This window comes from Phocoena sinus, chromosome 7 (assembly GCF_008692025.1).
Source record: "Phocoena sinus isolate mPhoSin1 chromosome 7, mPhoSin1.pri, whole genome shotgun sequence".
In the NCBI taxonomy this organism is placed as follows: Eukaryota; Metazoa; Chordata; class Mammalia; order Artiodactyla; family Phocoenidae; genus Phocoena; species Phocoena sinus.
This window is the reverse complement of record NC_045769.1, coordinates 79,869,097-79,890,864: the sequence shown is the minus strand read 5'-3', so window position 1 is coordinate 79,890,864 and position 21,768 is coordinate 79,869,097. Positions and strand designations below refer to the sequence as shown.

At 39.5% G+C, this 21,768-nt stretch overlaps 1 protein-coding gene across 1 annotated transcript in view; it reads right to left on the bottom strand.

The window, feature by feature from the left end:
• NEB (nebulin) overlaps window positions 1–21,768 on the bottom strand; it is a 277,224-nt gene that overhangs the window by 171,453 nt on the left and 84,003 nt on the right. The window contains 9 exon segments of the mRNA XM_032636744.1: window positions 1,500–1,607; window positions 2,395–2,499; window positions 11,575–11,781; window positions 11,887–12,198; window positions 13,675–13,782; window positions 13,870–13,974; window positions 14,742–14,840; window positions 17,150–17,257; window positions 19,270–19,467. Of these exon segments, the coding sequence (XP_032492635.1) occupies window positions 1,500–1,607; window positions 2,395–2,499; window positions 11,575–11,781; window positions 11,887–12,198; window positions 13,675–13,782; window positions 13,870–13,974; window positions 14,742–14,840; window positions 17,150–17,257; window positions 19,270–19,467 (1,350 nt within the window).

The window sequence follows — 21,768 nt, the reverse complement described above, 5'->3', positions numbered from 1 at the left end:
TACACGTGGTTTCTTTCTTTTCTTGTGTCAGACGAAGAGTGTAGCCTCTGGAATAGTGTGTGACAGTGAAATCTATGGTGTGTGCGTGCTTTTGGAAAATTTTCTTTTTCAATGATGAGAAGAAGTATAAGTGTATACTTTTTCTATTACAGATGAAATAAATCAAAATTATATTCTAGAAAAGTGGGCTTTCTCCCATTTGGTTTATAAAATCTGTACATTTTATTTAACATTTTTTTCAATCTTCTAATACAATTATAATACAGGCAGTCATCTGAATTTAACATGTTAGTGGCAGGTGGGGTATTCTCCCTGAAAATAAATGTGGGCTGTCAGGGAAGATAATTTGGGCTACGAATCAGGAGAGAAAGCCACTGTCAGATTTAGGACAGCTCTACCAAGTGGGGTCAACTGAAAAGAATCACAAAACATTGAAAAAGTGACAGGTTTTCAGGGCTTCCCTGGTGGTGCAGTGGTTGAGAGTCCGCCTGCCGATGCAGGGGACATGGGTTCATGCCCCAGTCCGGGAAGATCCCACATGCCATGGAGCGGCTGGGCCCATGAGCCATGGCCACTGAGCCTGCGTGTCCGGAGCCTGTGCTCCACAATGGGAGAGGCCACAACAGTGAGAGGCCCGCGTACCGCAGGGAAAAAAAAAAAAAATAAGTGACAGGTTTTCAGGGCTTCCCTGGTGGCGCAGTGGTTGAGAGTCCGCCTGCTGATGCAGGGGACATGGGTTCATGCCCCAGTCCGGGAAGATCCCACATGCCATGGAGCGGCTGGGCCCATGAGCCATGGCCACTGAGCCTGCGTGTCCGGAGCCTGTGCTCCACAATGGGAGAGGCCACAACAGTGAGAGGCCCGCGTACCGCAGGGAAAAAAAAAAAAAATAAGTGACAGGTTTTCAGGGCTTCCCTGGTGGCGCAGTGGTTGAGAGTCCGCCTGCTGATGCAGGGGACATGGGTTCATGCCCCAGTCCGGGAAGATCCCACATGCCACGGAGCAGCTGGGCCCGTGAGCCATGGCCACTGAGCCTGCGTGTCTGGAGCCTGTACTCTGCAACGGGAGAGGCCACAACAGTGAGAGGCCCGCATACCGCAGGGAGAAAAAAAAAAAAAATAAGTGACAGGTTTTCAGGGCTTCCCTGGTGGCGCAGTGGTTGAGAGTCCGCCTGCCGATGCAGGGGACATGGGTTCATGCCCCAGTCCGGGAAGATCCCACATGCCACGGAGCGGCTGGGCCCGTGAGCCATGGCCGCTGAGCCTGCCTGTCCAGAGCCTGTGCTCCGCAACGGGAGAGGCCACAACAGTGAGAGGCCCGCGTACCGCAGGGGAAAAAAAAAAAAAAAGTGACAGGTTTTCAAAACAATATTTTGTGGAGAATTTAAATGTCATTAATTCAACATACTGTTTTCAATGTGGTATCATTTAAACAAGCACCCATTTGCTTACTTTGTAAAAATAACAATCACCCAGATTTCACCTAAAATTTTTACTCACGTCACTGGCAATGTTTCTCGAGGCTTTGGCTGCAGTGATGGGTATAGCGTCACCCAGCACATTGTTGCCCTTGGCTATTAAATCATGCCAGTCCCGTTTATAACAGACCTGCGATGGAAAAGGAAAAAGGATGTCAGCATGCTGTGGGGTAATCAGCGACTGATTACTCAACAGCTGGGATTGCTTTGTTCTTTTCCAGATAGAAGCTAGAAGAATCTCCTATAGCACACAGTTTTAAGAAGTCACATTAATGGTAAATCAACTATACTTCAATTTAAAAAACAGAAGTCACATTAGCAAAGTGTCATACATGAAATTGTATAGCATAAACTTATTAGACTCTGTACATGAAATTGTATAGCATAAACTTATTAGACTCTGTACTAATCATTCACCCAAGTCTGGTTTGGGCACATATTGAAGAGGGAAATAGAGAAACTGGAGTGGATCCAGAGGAGAATAATAAAGGTTCTGGAAACTACAGTATGTGAGAACCAACTGGAGAAAATGAAGTTCAATCTTATGAAAGGAAGGTCCAGGAAAGACCTGGTGGTTAGCTTTAGAAATTTTAGTGTTGTTGTTAAAAAAAAACGCGGGGGGGTGGATTTCATTTATCCTTATTTTTCTGGAGGATAAAAACTTCCTCCATGTGCAGAACTAGGAAAACTAGAGGAATATGTGTTGAGCTTGACACAAAGAAGAATGCTATACCCCTTAGAGCTGTCCAACACTTGAAAAGGCCAACTCAAGAGGTACAGAACCATCATCATGGGATATGCTCTAATGGGGGCTATGGAGAAAACTGATCTAAATTGTCAAAGCCCTGTCATACTCTAAAATTCTATTATTTTATCATCAGGTCAGGATTTCACACCCCATCAAAACTCCTACTTACATCACTTATATTGTAAGCATTGCACTTGGCCTGGAGAAATTGAGGAACATCAGGACCCATCGTATATTTATGTTTCACATCTTCTCCTTTAGCTTTGTATAAGATCTGCAACACATAGTCACAAAAATAAAATGCATTGTGGCTGACTTCCAGGAAGACAGCGGAGGAGTAACACGCGGAGATCACCTTCCTCCCCACAGATACACCAGAAATACATCTACACGTGGAACAACTCCTACAGAACACCTACTGAATGCTGACAGAAGACCTCAGACCTCCCAAAAGGCAAAAAAAACCCCATGTACCTGGGTAGGGAAAAAGAAAAAAGAATAAACAGAGACAAAAGGATAGGGACGGGACCTGCACCAGTGGGAGGGAGCTGTGAAGGAGGAAAGGTTTCCACACACTAGGAAGCCCCTTTGCGGGCGGAGACTGCAGGTGGCGGAGGGGGAAGCTTCGGAGCCTCGGAGGAGAGCACAGCAACACGGGTGCGGGGGGCAAAGCAGAGAGATTCCCGCACAGAGGATCGGTGCCGACTGGCACTCACCAGCCCGAGAGGCTTGTCTGCTCCCCCACCGGAGCAGGCGGGGTTGGGAGCTGAGGCTCGGGTTTCGGTCGGAGCGCAGGGAGAGGGCTGTGGTTGGCAGCGTGAACACAGCCTGAAGGGGTTAGTGCAACACAACTAGCCGGGAGGGAGTCTGGGGAAAAGTCTGGACCTGCCGAAGAGGCAAGAGACGTTTTCTTCCCTCTTTGTTTCCTGGTGCGCGAGGAGAGGGGATTAAGAACGCTGCTTAAAGAAGCTCCAGAGACGGGCGTGAGCCGCGGCTAAAAGCGCGGACCCCAGAGACAGCCCGCCACTGCCAGGGTCCCGTGATCCAGGGACAACTCCCCCGGGAGAACGCACGGTGCGCCTCAGGCTGGTGCAATGTCATGCTGGCCTCTGCAGCCGCAGGCTTGCCCGGCACTCCTTGCCCCTCCCTACCCACAGCCTGAGTGAGCCAGAGCCCCCGAATCAGCGGCTCCTTTAACCCCGTCCTGTCTGAGCGAAGAACAGATGCCCTCCAGCGACCTACAGCATTGGCGGGGCCAAATCCAAAGCGGAGCCCCTGGGAGCTGTGAGAACAAAGAAGAGAAAGGGAAATCTCTCCCAGCAGCCTCAAAAGAAGCGGATTAAAGCTCCACAATCAACTTGATGTACCCTGCATCTGTAGAATATATGAATAGACAACCAATCATCCCAAATTAACCGTGTGGATCAAAGGCTCTTGGTGCTGCAGCCAGGAGTTAGTGCTGTGCCTCTGAGGTGGGAGAGCCAACGTCAGGACACTGGTCCACAAGAGTCCTCCGAGCTCAATATAATATCAAACAGCAAAAATCTCCGATAGATCTCCATCTCAACACCAGCACCCAGCTTCACTCAATGACCAGCAAGCTACAGTGCTGGACATCCTATGCCAAACAACTAGCAAGACAGGAACACAACCCCACCCCTTAGCAGAGAGGCTGCCCAAAATCATAATAAGTCCACAGACACCCCAAAACACACCACCAGATGTGGATCTGCCCACCAGAAAGACAAGATCCAGCCTCATCCACCAGAACACAGGCACTAGTCCCCTCCACCAGGAAGCCTACACAACCCACTGAACGAACCTTAGCCACTGGGGACAGACACCAAAAACAACAGGAACTACGAACCTGCAGCCTGCAAAAAGGAGACCCCAAACACAGTAAGATAAGCAAAATGAGAAGACAGAAAAACACACAGCAGATGAAGGAGCAAGATAAAAACCCACCAGACCTAACAAATGAAGAGAAAATAGGCAGTTTACCTGAAAAAGAATTCAGAATAATGATAGTAAAGATGATCCAAAATCTTGGAAATAGAATAGACAAAATGCAAGAAACATTTAACAAGGACCTAGAAGAACTAAAGATGAAACAAACAATGATGAACAACACAATAAATGAAATGAAAAATACTCTAGATGGGATCAATAGCAGAATAACTGAGGAAGAAGAACAGATAAGTGACCTGGAAGATAAAACAGTGGAAATAACTACTGCAGAGCAGAATAAAGAAAAAAGAATGAAAAGAACTGAGGACAGACTCAGAGACCTCTGGGACAACATTAAATGCACCAACATTCGAATTATAGGGTTTCCAGAAGAAAAAGAGAAAAAGAAAGGGACTGAGAAAATATTTGAAGAGATTATAGTTGAAAACTTCCCTAATATGGGAAAGGAAATAGTTAATCAAGTCCAGGAGGCACAGAGAGTCCCATACAGGATAAATCCAAGGAGGAACATGCCAAGACACATATTAATCAAACTGTCAAAAATTAAATACAAAGAAAACATATTAAAAGCAGCAAGGGAAAAACAACAAATAACACACAAGGGAATCCCCGTAAGGTTAACAGCTGATCTTTCAGCAGAAAGTCTGCAAGCCAGAAGGGACTGGCAGGACATATTTAAAGTGATGAAGGAGAAAATCCTGCAACCAAGATTACTCTACCCAGCAAGGATCTCATTCAGATTTGATGGAGAAATTAAAACCTTTACAGACAAGCAAAAGCTGAGAGAGTTCAGCACCACCAAACCAGCTCTACAACAACTGCTAAAGGAACTTCTCTAGGCAAGAAACACAAGAGAAGGAAAAGACTTACAATAACGAACCCAAAACAATTGAGAAAATGGGAATAGGAACATACATATCGATAATTACCTTAAATGTAAATGGATTAAATGCTCCCACCAAAAAACACAGATTGGCTGAATGGATACAAAAACAAGACCCATATATTTGCTGTCTACAAGAGACCCACTTCAGACCTAGAGACACATACAGACTGAAAGTAAGGGGATGGAAAAAGATATTTCATGCAAATGGAAACCAAAATAAAGCTGGAGTAGCAATTCTCATATCAGACAAAATAGACTTTAAAATAAAGATTATTAGAAGAGACAAAGAAGGACACTACATAATGATCAAGGGATCAATCCAAGAAGAAGATTTAACAATTGTAAATATTTATGCACCCAACATAGGAGCATCTCAATAAATAAGGCAAATACTAACAGCCAGATAAGGGGAAATCTAAAGTAACACATTCCTAGTAGGGGACTTTAACACCCCACTTTCACCCATGGACAGATCATCCAAAATGAAAATAACTAAAGAAACACAAGCTTTACATGATACATTAAACAAGATGGACTTAATTGATATTTATAGGACATTCCATCCAAAAACAACAGAATACACATTTTTCTCTAGTGCTCATGGAACATTCTCCAGGATAGATCATATCTTGGGTCGCAAATCAAGCCTTGGTAAATTTAAGAAAATTGAAATTGTATCAAGTATCTTTTCCAACCACAATGTTATGAGACTAGATATCAATTACAGGAAAAGATCTGTAAAAAATACAAACACATGGAGGCTAAACAATACACAACTTAACAACGAAGTGATCACTGAAGAAATCAAGGAGGAAATCAAAAAATACCTAGAAACAAATGACAATGGAGACACGATGACCCAACATCTATGGGATGCAGCAAAAGCAGTTCTAAGAGGCAAGTTTATAGCAATACAATCCTACCTTTCAAAACAGGAAACATCTTGAATAAACAACCTAACCTTGCACCTAAAGCAATTAGAGAAAGAAGAACAAAAAAACCCCAAAGTTAGCAGAAGGAAAGAAATCATAAAAATCAGATCAGAAATAAATGAAAAAGAAATGAAGGAAACGATAGCAAAGATCAATAAAACTAAAAGCTGGTTCTTTAAGAAGATAAACAAAATTGATAAACCATTAGCCAGACTCATCAAGAAAAAAAGGGAGAAGACTCAAATGAATAGAATTAGAAATGAAAAAGGAGAAGTAACAACTGACACTGCAGAAATACAAAAGATCATGAGAGATTACTACAAGCAACTCTATGCCAATAAAATGGACAACCTGGAAGAAATGGACAAATTCTTAGAAAGGCACACCTGCCAAGACTGAATCAGGAGGAAATAGAAAATATGAACAGACCAATCACAAGCACTGAAATTGAAACTGTGACTAAAAATCTTCCAACAAACAAAAGCCCAGGACCAGATGGCTTCACAGGCGAATTCTATCAAACATTTAGAGAAGAGCTAACACCTATCCTTCTCAAACTCTTCCAAAATATAGCAGAGGGAGGAACACTCCCAAACTCATTCTATGAGGCCACCATCACCCTGATACCAAAACCAGACAAGGATGTCACAAAGAAAGAAAACTACAGGCCAATATCACTGATGAACATAGATGCAAAAATCCTCAACAAAATACTAGCAAACAGAATCCAACAGCACATTCAAAGGATCATACACCATGATCAAGTGGGGTTTATACCAGGAATGCAAGGATTCTTCAATATATGCAAATCAATCAACGTGATACACCATATTAACAAACTGAAGGAGAAAAACCATATGATCATCTCAATAGATGCAGAGAAAGCTTTCGACAAAATTCAACACCCATTTATGATAAAAACCCTGCAGAAAGTAGGCATAGAGGGAACTTTCCTCAACATAATAAAGGCCATATATGACAAACCCACAGCCAACATCATCCTCAATGGTGAAAAACTGAAAGCATTTCCACTAAGATCAGGAACAAGACAAGTTTGCCCACTCTCACCACTCTTATTCAACATAGTTTTTGAAGTTTTAGCCACAGCAATCAGAGAAGAAAAGGAAATAAAAGGAATCCAAATCAGAAAAGAAGAAGTAAAGCTGTCACTATTTGCAGATAACATGATACTACACATAGAGAATCCTAAAGATGCTATCAGAAAACTACTAGAGCTAATTAATGAATTTGGTAAAGTAGCAGGATACAAAATTAATGCACAGAAATCTCTGGCATTCCTATACACTAATGATGAAAAATCTGAAAGTGAAATCAAGAAAACACTCCCATTTACCACTGTAACAAAAAGAATAAAATATCTAGGAATAAACCTACCTAAGGAGACAAAAGACCTGTATGCAGAAAATTATAAGACACTGATAAAAGAAATTAAAGATGATACAAATAGATGGAGAGATATACCATGTTCTTGGATTGGAAGAATCAACATTGTGAAAATGACTCTACTACCCAAAGCAATCTACAGATTCAATGCAATCCCTATCAAACTACCACTGACATTTTTCACAGAACTAGAACAAACAATTTCACAATTTGTATGGAAACACAAAAGACCCTGAATAGCCAAAGCAATCTTGAGAATGAAAAACGGAGCTGGAGGAATCAGGCTCCCTGACTTCAGACTATACTACAAAGCTACAGTAATCAAGACAGTATGGTACTCGCAGAAAAACAGAAAGATAGATCAATGGAACCAGATAGAAAGCCCAGAGATAAACCCACGCACATATGGACACCTTATCTTTGATAAAGGAGGCAGGAATGTACAATGGAGAAAGGACAGCCTCTTCAATAAGTGGTGCTGGGAAAACTGGACAGGTACATGTAAAAGTATGAAATTAGATCACTCCCTAACACCATACACAAAAATAAACTCAAAATGGATTAAAGACCTAAATGTAAGGCCAGAAACTATCAAACTCTTAGAGGAAAACATAGGCAGGATACTCTGTGACATAAATCACAGCAAGATCCTTTTTGACCCACCTCCTAGAGAAATGGAAATAAAAACAAAAATAAACAAATAGGACCTAATGAAACTTCAAAGCTTTTGCACAGCAAAGGAAAGCATAAACAAGACCAAAAGACAACCCTCAGAATGGGAGAAAATATTTGCAAATGAAGCAACTAACAAAGGATTAATCTCCAAAATTTATAAGCAGTTCATGCAGCTTAATAACAAAAGAACAAACAACCCAATCCAAAAATGGGCAGAAGACCTAAATAGACATTTCTCCAAAGAAGATATACAGACTGCCAACAAACACATGAAAGAATGCTCAACATCACTAATCATTAGAGAAATGCAAATCAAAACTACAATGAGATATCATCTCACACCAGTCAGAAGGGCCATCATCAAAAAATCTAGAAAAACTAAATGCTGGAGAGGGTGTGGAGAAAAGGGAACACTCTTGCACTGTTGGTGGGAATGTAAATTGATACAGCCACTGTGGAGAACAGTATGGAGGTTCCTTAAAAAACTACAAATAGAACTACCATATGACCCAGCAATCCCACTACTGGGCATATACCCTGAGAAAACCATAATTCAAAAAGAGTCATGTACCAAAATGTTCATTGCAGCTCTATTTACAATAGCCCGGAGATGGAAACAACCTAAGTGTCCATCATCGGATGAATGGATAAAGAAGATGTGGCATATATGTACAATGGAATATTAGTCATAAAAAGAAACAAAATTGAGCTACTTGTAATGAGGTGGATAGACCTAGAGTCTGTCATACAGAGTGAAGTAAGTCAGAAAGAGAGAGACAAATACCGTATGCTAACACATATATTTGGAATTTTAGGAAAAAAAAATGTCATGAAGAACCTAGGGGTAAAACAGGAATAAAGACACAGACCTATTAGAGAATGGACTTGAGGATATGGGGAGGGGGGAGGGTAAGCTGTGACAAAGCAAGAGAGAGGCATGGACATATATACACTACCAAACGTAAGGTAGATAGCTAGTGGGAAGCAGCCGCATAGCACAGGGAGATCAGCTTGGTGCTTTGTGACCGCCTGGAGGGGTGGGATAGGGAGGGTGGGAGGGAGGGAGATGCAAGCGGGAAGAGATATGGGAACATATGTATATATATAACTGATTCATTTTGTTGTAAAGCAGGAACTAACACACCATTGTAAAGCAATTATTCTCCAATGAAGATGTTAAAAGAAAAATGCATTATGGATGGTACAAAAAGGAAAATACATTAATTACACGCTTAAAGAAGTTATTCCTAGCATAATTCCCCACAATTTCTATTACTTAAAATTATCAAAGCCGGGCTTCCCTGGTGGCGTAGTGGTTGAGAGTCCGCCTGCCGATGCAGGGGACGCGGGTTCGTGCCCCGATCCGGGAAGATCCCACATGCTGCGGAGTGAACCATGGCCGCTGAGCCTGCACGTCCGGAGCCTGTGCTCCGCAACGGGAGAGGCCACAACAGTGAGAGGCCCGCGTACGGCAAAAAAAAAAAAAAAAAATCATCAAAGCCATCTTCCTATTTTAAGAAACTCAAGAATCTCATTAAGGAAGACCCAAAAACTCTGTATTAAAATAGAGAGAAAAAAATCCTAAGAAAATAGAAATCTTTGCTTGCCAGAGATGAATAAAAACTGAGTTCAAATGTGAAACCCTAAAATGGATAACAGAATTCACTAAAGCCAGAAAAGGTCATTTTTGCTAGTGGAATTAATAGTTCTTAAAGTCTTGGTTTTATTTTTATTTTTTGGTTTTTTATTCTTAGAAAGAGGTAGTTAGAATGAGTCTTTCAATTCCCCTAAAAACTTTCCAATTATAATTGTATCAGTAAAAGCACATAATAATTTCCTCATGATATAAAGGTGCTTATATGTAAATCCAGCCTACGCAAGAGGTTTACCACTTCACATTTACCCTATTTTGCCATTTTAAAGATGTCTGAAAGACACCAAAGTGCATGGGGTAGAAATCATACTGTATCCTCCTCTTGGTAATGAAAAAGAAAGAAATTGCTCAGTTTCTAAAACTAAAACACAATCGGAATCCCAAGTAAATTTTTATCTCTTGATTGTCATTTATCATCTATACCTCCATTTCCCAGGCATGTCTGTGTGGAATACCATATGTAAACTGGTATGCATGTATCACAAGTAAAATCTGAAATGGCTGATATCTAAATGAATCTCCAAATACTAAATAATTTCTTTTAGGAATCCAAGAGCTATCTTCACTTCCTCACTGCCTTTAGAAACCACATCTAAGCATTCAGAGAATCTCGTTAATTTTACCTTCTAAACATCTCCTTTCCCACTGCTATTGCCTGAGTTAGGTCCAAATAAGGTTTCTGTCGAATTTCTGTAGCAGCTTTCTAATTCACCTCCTTGCCTTCAATCTCTCCCCTTTCCAATATATTCTCTGCATTTTTTTGCCAATTATCTTTTAAAACACAGACCTGATAATGCAACTCCATGGATTAAAAATCTTCAGTACTTCCTGTTACCTACCCCATAATGTCCAGAGTATAAATTAACATTCAAGACCCTCAATAATCAGGTCTTGAAGGATTACAATCCTAAATCCTTCATCCTTCACTGTCCTTCCATTCATTACTTTTTGACTGTCATTATGTTTTTCCTTTTGCCAGTAATGCAGCCTTCCCTTATTTGCCAGGGAAGCTCTGGCAGGCAGTTACCCTCTCCTCTTATACTTACTTAGCACATGCCTCTCCTGTAGCATTCGTCTCTCCATATGATGATGCTGTTTCTATCCACGCCTTTGTCTTATACTCTTGTCCTGTATCCCATTCATCCTCGTCTGTTTCATCTTTATACCATCAGCACATAATATAGTGCCTCGCACATGGAAGGTGTTCAAAAACACTCATTCAATGAATTAATGAATGAATGTTTTTTGATGTCCCTTTAGCTCTTTCATACAACTTTTTCTTGAGAGCTGTCTTTAGCCAGAGCATATACATTCCTCATGGACAGGCAGGCAAACAATACACTAATCTCCACGACATAAATAAAGTATCTATAATAATTGTATATGATGAATTCTGAGGAGAGAAATCATCTACTCATGTGTATTATTTCCCTGTACTAATATTTTATATATGAACAACTTAATACAGAATTGAATATGATGCATTTGCCACAATAACGTGTATGGGATTTAAGCTTAAGTTTTGTTTGTGTGTGTGTCGTTCTAGGGTAGAACTTTTTGCACTTTCTCAAATACTTTATCCAATAACACAGTATTTATAGGCAGTTAAAAAGGAAGACATTTTTAAAAGGAAGATAAAAAGCAAGATATAAAAAAAAAAAAAAGAAAATGTTAGTGCCCAAACTAAAAATAATTGTAATTATTATTTTTAAATGAAATAAAATAATAATTTTAAAAGGAAAAGATATCAGGCTCAGAGAATAAAAATGATGAGCTCATCTTTTGAAGCCTCCCTCCATCCTTTTGCACCCTCTGTTTTGTTGTACTCACATCACTGACTTGCTTTGTGTTCTGTTTTGCCTGGACCATAACTGGGGAGTCCACGATGCTGGTAAATTTGAGGGTGTCTGGATGTTGCCTGTACTTCTTTTCATTCAGGGCATTACCTGCCTTTTTAACATTTTCTACCTCCAGACTGCCAATAGGTATCCAGCCTATGCCTTTCATCCAGGTGTTGTAGTCTTCCTTATAGACGTTCTACACCAAAGAGAGAAGAGAGAAGTGAGTGCCCCAGGCAGTGGGTTCTCTCACGCAGGCTCCCTCCTTAGAGGGGGACTGTCTTGTGGAGTAAATGTCACCTACATTGCTCTGTATGTGCATCATGTTTTTCGACAATTCCAGGTCCATGGCATCAGGCAGGTAGGTGTAGTGATGAAGCAAATGCTTATAGTTGACATTGCTGGCAACATCCTGAGCTTTCTTAGCTGCCACAACGTTGAACATATCATGGGGTGTGTTGTATTTGGTCTTTGTCTTCTCATAGTCTTTTTTATACTCCTGGTCCGATTGTATCTTGGCCACATTCATATAATGAACCAGTTTAGGATCATCTTGGAGACTCTGGAAGCCAACCATTTTCCCTTTGGCTTTTTCATAATCTTTTTTGTAGTGAACCTGTTGGAAACAAAGGTGGGCATATTTTTTAATGTAGTTATGAAGGTTTTACTGAACAATGAGACCATGATTTGAGCAACTAAGCTTCCAAGAAATTATTTCAATAACCAATTTGATATTTGCTTGTATATATATGAAATGTAGCCTGTTAAAATTAAAATGTTATTTAGAGCCCATTTGGTTGTCTGTGGTTGCTTCTGCCACCCAAGGGAGGTTGAGGGACGTTACTATAATTTATATCAGTGACAAAGTAAAATAAGTTCTGTTCCACTTAGTGATAGAGACAAATGAAAAGATAAATATTTCACAAACTCTACCAATTATACTGTGCTTCTAAAGCCAAATAGCTGGCTATTTTAATAATAGAGTTATAGTAGTAGTAGTAGTAGTACAATTTTAATGAATCTTTGGATATTCAAAGGGAGACCCAGAACCAGTAGTGTGTAACACTAATTGGTTCCAAATAATAAAGTGGGGAGAATTAAGTGTCCTTGAGGAGACTTGGGAAGAACCCCAGGAAACGGAGTAGCAGAGATGTGAGGAAAGGTTTATGTGTATGCTGGGGTGGGGTGGCTGGAGGAGATCACCCACAGAGAAAGGGGATCAGTGAGAAATTCTGGAGCAGGGCTTTTAGGACATGGACATTCATTATTCAGCCTTAATGTATTTACATTGCTGCAGTGACAACTCCATTTCAAACAATTATTAAAGTTGTACTTGGGATTTGGAGGGAAACCAAAAAGAAGGGGCTGAGTTCCATCTCTGGATCATGCAGAGCAGAAAGAGAATAAATCTAGGGGAGGAGAGCCCAGGTGAGCCAGAGCAAAACCATCATGTGCAAACCAGGAGCCAGAGGTGATCAGAAAAGCAAAAACCTCAGAGAATGCAGCAATCATGGGGAGGGAATCCCACTTCCTGCAGGACAGCAGGAGGGGGCTTGAGTCCATTTTATTTAAATCTCAAAGAGCAAAGTGACTTCAGTTGACATCTGAGTTGAAGTAAGATAGGAAAAGAAACAAAAGTCTTCACTTTAATGCAACCTAATGACTGACTCTTAGGGGCTCTGACACTTGAAGCCCATTCATCAGTCTGTAGAAGCAATGAAATGAAAAGAGAGGTAAGGCAAAGAGGGAATTCATAGAAATTAAGCAAGTTTTGAGATAAAGGTTTACCATCAGGAGGTAATTATGATGTAAATAGCAGGTAACTTCTTTATTTCTATAAGAGAAATAATGTGAATTTGTGCCGAAATATAGATGAGAATTTTAAATTAGGGGGCTTGATTAGAACAGATTGGTTAAGGTTATACAAATCCTTACCCCCAAGAAAATTCAGATCTGTTTAGGGAACTTTCTTCTCTAAATAGTTTCAGCCTGGCTTGCTTCCAGTCAGGGACAGCAGACGTGGAGACTTGGATAAGAAGCCCACCTGCCCCCATTTTCTGGTTACACACAGGTAACCACCAGCTGGACTTACGTCACTCGCTGCCTGCCTGGCAACTTTGGCAGCTTTGATGGGGATTGCATCGTTTCTCAGGTCGTACCCCTTCTTGCTCAGGTCTTTCAAGTCTGCTTTGTACATATTCTGAAAGAAAAATGTCATTTGAAGATAACTCAGACCACGTGTAGAAAAGGCTTAACCCTCAGTGAGCGGCTGAGCCCACATGCACACCTCACTGATATTGTAGGCGTTGACTTTAGCCTGAATGAACTGGGGCACGTCCGCCGGCAGACTGTACTTGTGAATAATTTCCTCCCCTTTGACTTTGTAGGCAATCTGGAAGAGAAAAAAATGCATAAACAAACAAAGTAGGGGAAAGTGTTTAATGGCACAAGAGAATAATTTTGGAGCAGATCACATTGCACAGAGGAGTTTCTTTAATGAAAGACACTCTCTGTGCCTTCCCCACATTCCCCGGAAAATATTTGTAGGCATTTAAGATCTCCTATGTAATTGCACAGGGTCTGATCTTAGTGCCTGTTAGCCTTGGCAAAAGTCCCTTGGTATGTGCTAAGAACCTCCAGACTAAGGTAGGGGGACCTACCTAAGAGCCCAGGAAAGTGACCCAAAGACAAAGTTAACCTGTAGACACTTTCCTGAGCATAGGAAAAGTAAATAGGGTGGGATTTACCAACTATCTATGTTATATTTTGTGGGCAGTGGGTGACTAAAGGGACTTAGGGGTAGTTTTTACTAAGCATGATTTTTGTCTTACCTCTGACTTTAAATATAACCCTTTCATATGATGTAGTGTCTATAATCACCTTCCTGATCTTTCCTAGAAATAGGCTTGTGTTTCTGGTTATCAAGAGAAGCCCCTCTTACCTTTTCCTTTGAGAGCAATGTCCAATCACTGAAATATGTATAATCCTCTAAAGATATGAATTAGGTGTGCTTTTTTAATGAAAACCTGGGGAATTATACAGTTGTTTATATAACTGAGTCTCTTTAGATTGCCTAATAAGTACAGGTGATCATTACATTTAGAATACAAATGTATTTGTATTAGTTAACATTTAAATACAGAGAGAATTAACACTTACATCACTCCTCTGGGCCTGGTTAATCTTAGACTGTACTATAATTGGAGCATCTTCAATCGAAGTAAACTTGAGAGTATCTGGATGTTGCCGATATTTTTTCTGTTTGACAAATTAAAAAGAGAAAGATAATAATACTTTCACCAAAGGCTAATAAATTAAAAAACTTTAAATTTATTTTGGAGGGACAAGAAATTTTCCTGATTTTAAAATGTAAAAATATTTGATTCTTTGTTGGCTTGGGTGAAAAAATGAATACAATACAAAAACCAACATTTAAAGAAATTGTTTTAATTTTGGATTGTTTGGGGCAGTACAGACCAATACAACTTTCAGGAATGACTTTATTCTCTTAATTTCTTGCTTATGATGTGAAAGAAGGCACTGTGAAAGCTCAGCAGAATCTCGAAACATCACAAAGTTTTCTAAAGGATTAACAGGAAAGCATGCAAGAGTATGGAGTATCTTTGGAGTATCTTTGCATGACACTAAACAAGCTCCCAGGAATGTCATTTTCTTTGTCACTCCATCAGCAACTGAAGTTTTCCAGTTGAGGGACGAGGAATTGAGGAACTAGGGCAATAGCTATGGATTACTAATAAGAAAAGGAGGACTTTTGCTTTGCAAGCCTTAATGTGGTTAGTACATAAGTTATCACTAAAGTGCTGAGGAGACACAGGAGAGGGGCCATGGGGAAGATGTCTCAATTGGGAGCTGGCAACATCTAGCTACCCTTATTTCTATATTTTTCTCCTAGTTCTCTTCATTTTTTCATACTATACATCCCACTTTTGTGTATATAGTAGCATCCCTCTTTCAACTTCAGACTTCTGAAAACCACTAACCCAGAATTTTTTCTGAAAGATCTCTTGAGTAGATAAAGTGGTTTTCACCAAAAACAAACAGATGTACAAAACAATAAGAACAACAAAAACTTGGGTGTGGAAGACAACCCTCACTTAGCACCTCTGACCCTTCTTTATGTGGTCTAACTTCCTGGATGACGGATTCACCTGACAGCAGGGGGAATGTTCAGTTGCTGTCAGAGAAGGGACTGCTTTAAGAGCCCCAAGATCATCTTTGTTTCTTCTTAGACTGAATAACAACATATATACTACTTCAAAGTCATCAAGAATATAGCATAAGGTAAAATAATACTTCAAAGAAAATTTCTATAATAGTCATTATATGCATAATTCACAATTGCCAAATATTGGAAAAAGTCCACATGCCCACTAACTGGACAATCAAAGTGTGATATAGCCGTGCAAAGGAATACTACTCTCACTAATAAAAAGGAAAATATTACAGACACATGTAGAGATATGGACGAACCTCAAAAACATTGAGACATATGTCTGATACTGATACAAAAGAAATTTCTAGAAAAGGCAAAATTATAGAGGCAGAAAGCAGATCGGTGGTTGTCTGGGGTTGAAAATGGGAGTGGGAACTTTTTGGGGTGCTAGCAGCATCTTAAAATTCAATTGTGGGGCTTCCCTGGTGGCACAGTGGTTGAGAGTCTGCCTGCCGATGCAGGGGACACGGGTTCGTACCCTGGTCTGGGAAGATCCCACATGCCGCAGAGCGGCTGGGCCCGTGAGCCATGGCCGGGCCCATGAGCCATGGCTGCTGAGCCTGTGCGTCTGGAGCCTGTGCTTCGCAACGGGAGAGGCCACAACAGTGAGAGGCCCGCGTACCGCAAAAAAAAAAAAAATTCAATTGTGGGTCTGATATCACTGAGCCCCTGAATCTACGCCAGCAGCCAACCCCCTCCTGACTATTTTGAAGACAAAATATTTGAGTAGCCTCCATAACTTCAAGTATTCTCTTTTTCTTGCTGCTAAAACCATTCCTAACTAGTAGGGGGATCTCATGAAACCCAAGGCCAAAGTTGAAGCAACTTTGACCTAACCTCTTGATACCAACTGCATCCAACGACCTAACAGAGCTTGCAGTCCAACCTCCCTAGACCATGCTGATTTCTCTCCTATATTGTGTATTTCATAATATACTACTCATTTTCTATCTTGCTTCTGAAAAATAAAGATGCATTTACCAGTTAAAAAAAATTCAGTTGTGGGGATGGCTATGCAACTATATGGATTTATTAAAACTTGTCAAGGGGTACACTTAAAATATGTGAATTTTTGTGGTATGCAAACTATACCTCGATAAAGCTGTTAAAAATATTTCTGTCATGAGTGGTTAACGTAAACGACTTTGGTGATGTGAAGAGGTATGATTATCTACCGAGATAATTCATGCACGTGATAAGTTGGGGTTTTTTTCCTCAGCAACAATACTAGAAAATGAAGTGGTAAAGGAGGCATTTCCCATGGTTTGGGAAGTTTTACCATGTCACATTCACAAATCTATCTCTGTGACACACAGAGATATGATGGCTTTACCTCATTCAGAATGTCTGAAGCTCGCTTTGCCTTTTCTATTTCTAAGGACCCAAAAGGTACCCAGCCGCAACCTTTCATCCAGCTATTGTAGTCAGCTTTGTATTGGACCTAAAACACCAAGAGAAAGATTACATTTCTTTTCTCAGCATCATCCTTCTTCGTAAAATCATTAACATTTTCCCCAAAATAATGCTTTTAAGTTTTCTGACCAGTTTCCTTATTCCATACGTTGAGGTTATTTTAAACATTTCCTTGGGGAAAGATTTTAACAGCCCTTAGGTTTGCACTGTTCTTTCTAGTTAGCATATGTTCTACTTCACCCTTATTTCCAAAGTATGTGGAATTATAATTCCAATCTGCTAAAATCAAAGCTGTATTTCAAAGAATAAATGAAATTGTTATATTTAGATCATCAAACGTGAGATGTTTGCTCACTAGAACATATTATGTATTATGTTTCTATGGTCAGATTATAACTGAAGGCCATATTGAAGGTGGATCATTTTACTCATTTTCTGATAAGACTTGATAGTAGTTATTTGTATTAAGTGTTTACACATATTGCCCTTCATGTGTAATTGTAAGCTTAAGAGTGTTTCTACATTGGCTAACAACATACTTTAATACAGCTGTATTCAATAATTTGCTTATGGAGAGCAGTTATCATTTGGAATTGGACCTATCTGGGAGACAGTTACTTGATGCTATTAAAATAATGACCTACTCCTGTTGTCTGGCTATAGGTGATACCTAAAACATGTACTCTAGATATAAAATTCAGATGATTGTTCTTTAGTGTGGGCCTTCTAACTGGAATGAAAAATCAAGAAACCATTGGTTCCTGCCTTTGAAAAACCTATGATCTATTTGGGAGGAAGAAACATAACAAAATGAAACAAATAAGATAATAATGCATAAAATAGAATTTTTAGTGATAAGAATGTAAAATTGTGCAGCTGCTATGGGAAAAAGTACAGCGATTCCTCAAAAAATTAAAAATAGAAATACCAAATCATCCAGAAATTCTACTTCTGGGTATATACTCGAAAGAATTGAAAGCAGGATCTTGAAGATATTCATACATCCATGTTCATTGTGGCATTCGTCACAATAGCCAGAAGGTGGAAGCAGCCCAAATGTTCACTGACAGATGAATGGATAACCCAAATGTATACACATAGAATGGAATAGAATTCAGCCTCAAAAAGGAAGAAAATTCTGACACATACTATAACATGGATGAACCTTGAGGACATTATGCTAAGTGAAATAAACCAGGCACAAAAGGAAAGCATTGCATTAATTCCATTGATACGAGGTCTTTAGAGTAGTCCAACTCACAGAGACGGAAAGTAGAAGGGTGGTTGACAGGGACTGAGGGGAAGAGGAAATGGGGAGCTGTTTAATGTGCAGAGAGTTGCATTTTTGCAAGACGAAAAAGTTCTGGAGATTGGTTGCACAACAATGGGAATGTAACTGCTGCTGAACTGTACAATCAAAACTGGTAAAGATGGCAAATATTATGTTATGTCTATTTTACCATTAAAAAAATAGAATTGTTAGGATAAAGTATTCAATTGTATAGCTCAGACAAATTAATTTGCCTAAAGAAGTTTTGATCTGCAGGGAAAAAAACCCAGCTATTATAAAAAGTAATGCTATAAATAATATATTCTATTTTCAGACAAGAAAGCAATCTACACAAAAAAGTATTGATAATGATGAATGTGATAATTATGATAATGGTGATAATGATAATAGTGAATGTTTACTGAGAATTCACCAGGGCCCAGCACCATGCTAAGAGTATTTTGAATGCATTTAAATAATGAAAACAATTCTTTTGTATTATTCCAATTTTGCAGGAGGACTCTAAACTCAGCAAGGCTGATCACTTTCCCAAAAGGAAACTGTGATGGGGTGCTTTTGCCAGACCCAGGCCTCTCTAACTCTGAGGGGTGTGCTCTCATAGAATCCCAAGGATCATTTTCCCATTACTACTTGCTACATACAGAAGACAATGCAGATACTTCTGAGAATTGCCAAAAAATCACTCAACTTAGAAATCCTTTTCAGTTTCTACCTTAAAAAGAGGGAATAGAGAAAATCTGGTTACTCACATCACTCTGCAGTGCATAAGCCTTCTTGGCAAGGTCCATGTTAATGCTGTCCAGCGGGTAGCTGTAATTGTGTAAGAGGTGCTTATAGTCGACATCACTGGCAATTGCCTGAGATTTCTTAGCTTGAGTCACTTGGAGCATATCAAGAGGTGCCGTGTAGATAGTTTTTGACTTTTCATAGTTTTTACGATATTCATGCTGTGAATAGGAAATTACCATTTATTAGCACAAACCTTCAATGGATTTCCAGAAAAGCACAGAGATCTCTCATAAACAACAAATACAAGATAGAGATTTTTTCCTTCTAGTTCGTTATTTTTTCCTAAAATTTGATCATATGTTTCATATCATTGAAACCGCCCCTCCCAAAATCATGGGCAGATGCATGGACAGATCTTCTCAAATCTTTGTTTAGATCAAAGAGGAACTGTCAGACAGCAGGAATGGGCCACAGCTTCTGATTCAGCCAGCTATTATTTTATTTTAAAACAGGGTTTTTCAAGGACCACTAGCAAGCATGATTTCTGCTAAGGTAATCTAACCTTGGAAGAGTCTTCCATTAAAGAAGTATTTTTTAAATTGTCAAAAATCATTTGACAATCATTTCATACTTCTGATTTTATAAAATGACTACTTCATAAACAGAGCTGTACACTTGACTTCTTGACCTTTCTAAAGTCATCTTTAAGTGAATAGTTACTGATTTTTCAACCTGACTATTCTACTTTGGACAACAGATAAGCCCCACTGAGAACCCCAGAGGTTTTTCCATACTAAGTTTAATTTTGGTAACAATTTAAAAGAAGTTTCAGATTTCAGCAGTTATAAGACCTCAAAGGAGAAAACTTTATGAAACTGACCCACTGAAGTAACCTTGGCCCTTATGTACAGTGTTCTCATAAACCAAATGTCCTGACTGGCCTCAGAAGGCACTTTCATCGGTTGGTTTTCTGGAATGGTTAGACAGGGTGTTAATTAGGCCAAAGTCCCAGGTTCATCACGTCTGCTCACCAATTACCTTAAAAGAGAGAAAAATTCTGACCCAGAATTTTTCCTTTAGGAAGATTCTAAACCTATTATATCTCCCTATAATCACGTAAGCTCTAAAGACAGTGATCCAAGCTAGCAAGTATAGATGTGCATTATAAATCTCCTGCAGAAATTCCTTTTACAAATAATCCAATCTTTTAACTTTCTTAGGGAATATAGTCTTCTTTCTAAAACATCATGGGTAGTCAGTTTCACAGAATAAATTCCTCTCTTAATTGTAAAATCTAGGCCCTGGTTTATGAAAATAAAATATGGAAACTTTATGATGGCATGCAAGAACACTGAAAAAAATAAAGACAGTTTGTCTTTATTAGAAATAAACGGATAAAGCAATGTTGCAATAGCAGTTGGTGTGTGGAAGTGTTTTTGACTAAATTGTTTTGACCCTTTTGTTCAAGTTCAGATAAGCTCACATATGCTGCACATATAAAAGGTTGTCAAAGTTCCAAATGGCTTTATTTTTATTTTTATCTATTAATTTATTTGGTCCCACCGTGTGGCCTGTGGGATCCCAGTTCCCCAGCCAGAGATGGAACCTGTGCCCCCCTGCAGTGGAAGTGCAGAGTCTTAACCACTGGACCGCCAGGGAATTCCCTACTGATTTATTTTTTTATTGAAGTATAGTTGATTTACAATATTAGTTTCAGGTGGACAGCATAGTAATTCAGTGTTTTTACAGATTATGCTCCATTAAAAGTTATTACAAGATAATGGCTATAATTCCCTGTGCTGTACAATATAACCTAATTGCTTATCTATTTTATGCATAACAGTTTGTGTCTCTTAATCCCATACCCCTATCTTGCCTCTCTCTCCTTCCCTCTCCCTACTGGTAACTATCAATTCAAGTTTGTTTCTATATCTGTGTCTGTCTCTGTTTTGTTATATACGTTCATTTGTTTTATTTTTTAGATTCCACATATCATACAGTACTTGTCTTTCTCCGTCTGACTTATTTTACAAGCATAATATTCTCTAGGTACATCCACACTGCTGCAAATGGCGGAATTTCACTCCTTTATGGCTGAGTGATACTCGATTGTATATATATACCACATATTCTTTATCCATTTATCTGTTGATGGATGCTTAGGTTGCTTCCGTATCTTGGCTATTATAAATAATGCTGCTATGAATACTGGGGTACATGTATCTTTTTGAACTAGTGTTTTTGTCTTTTCTGGATATATGCCCAGGAGTGGAACTACTGGATCATATGGTAGCTCTATTTTTCGTTTTTTAAGGAACCTCCATACTGTTTTCCATAGTGGCTGCACCAATTTACACACCCACCAACAGTGTAGGAGGGTTCCCTTTTCTCTACATCCGTGCCAACATTTGCTATTGGTAGACTTTTGGATGATAGCCATTCTGACAGGTATGAGGTGATATCTCATTGTTGTTTTGATTTGTATTTCTCTAATAATTAGCAATGCTGAGCATCTTTTC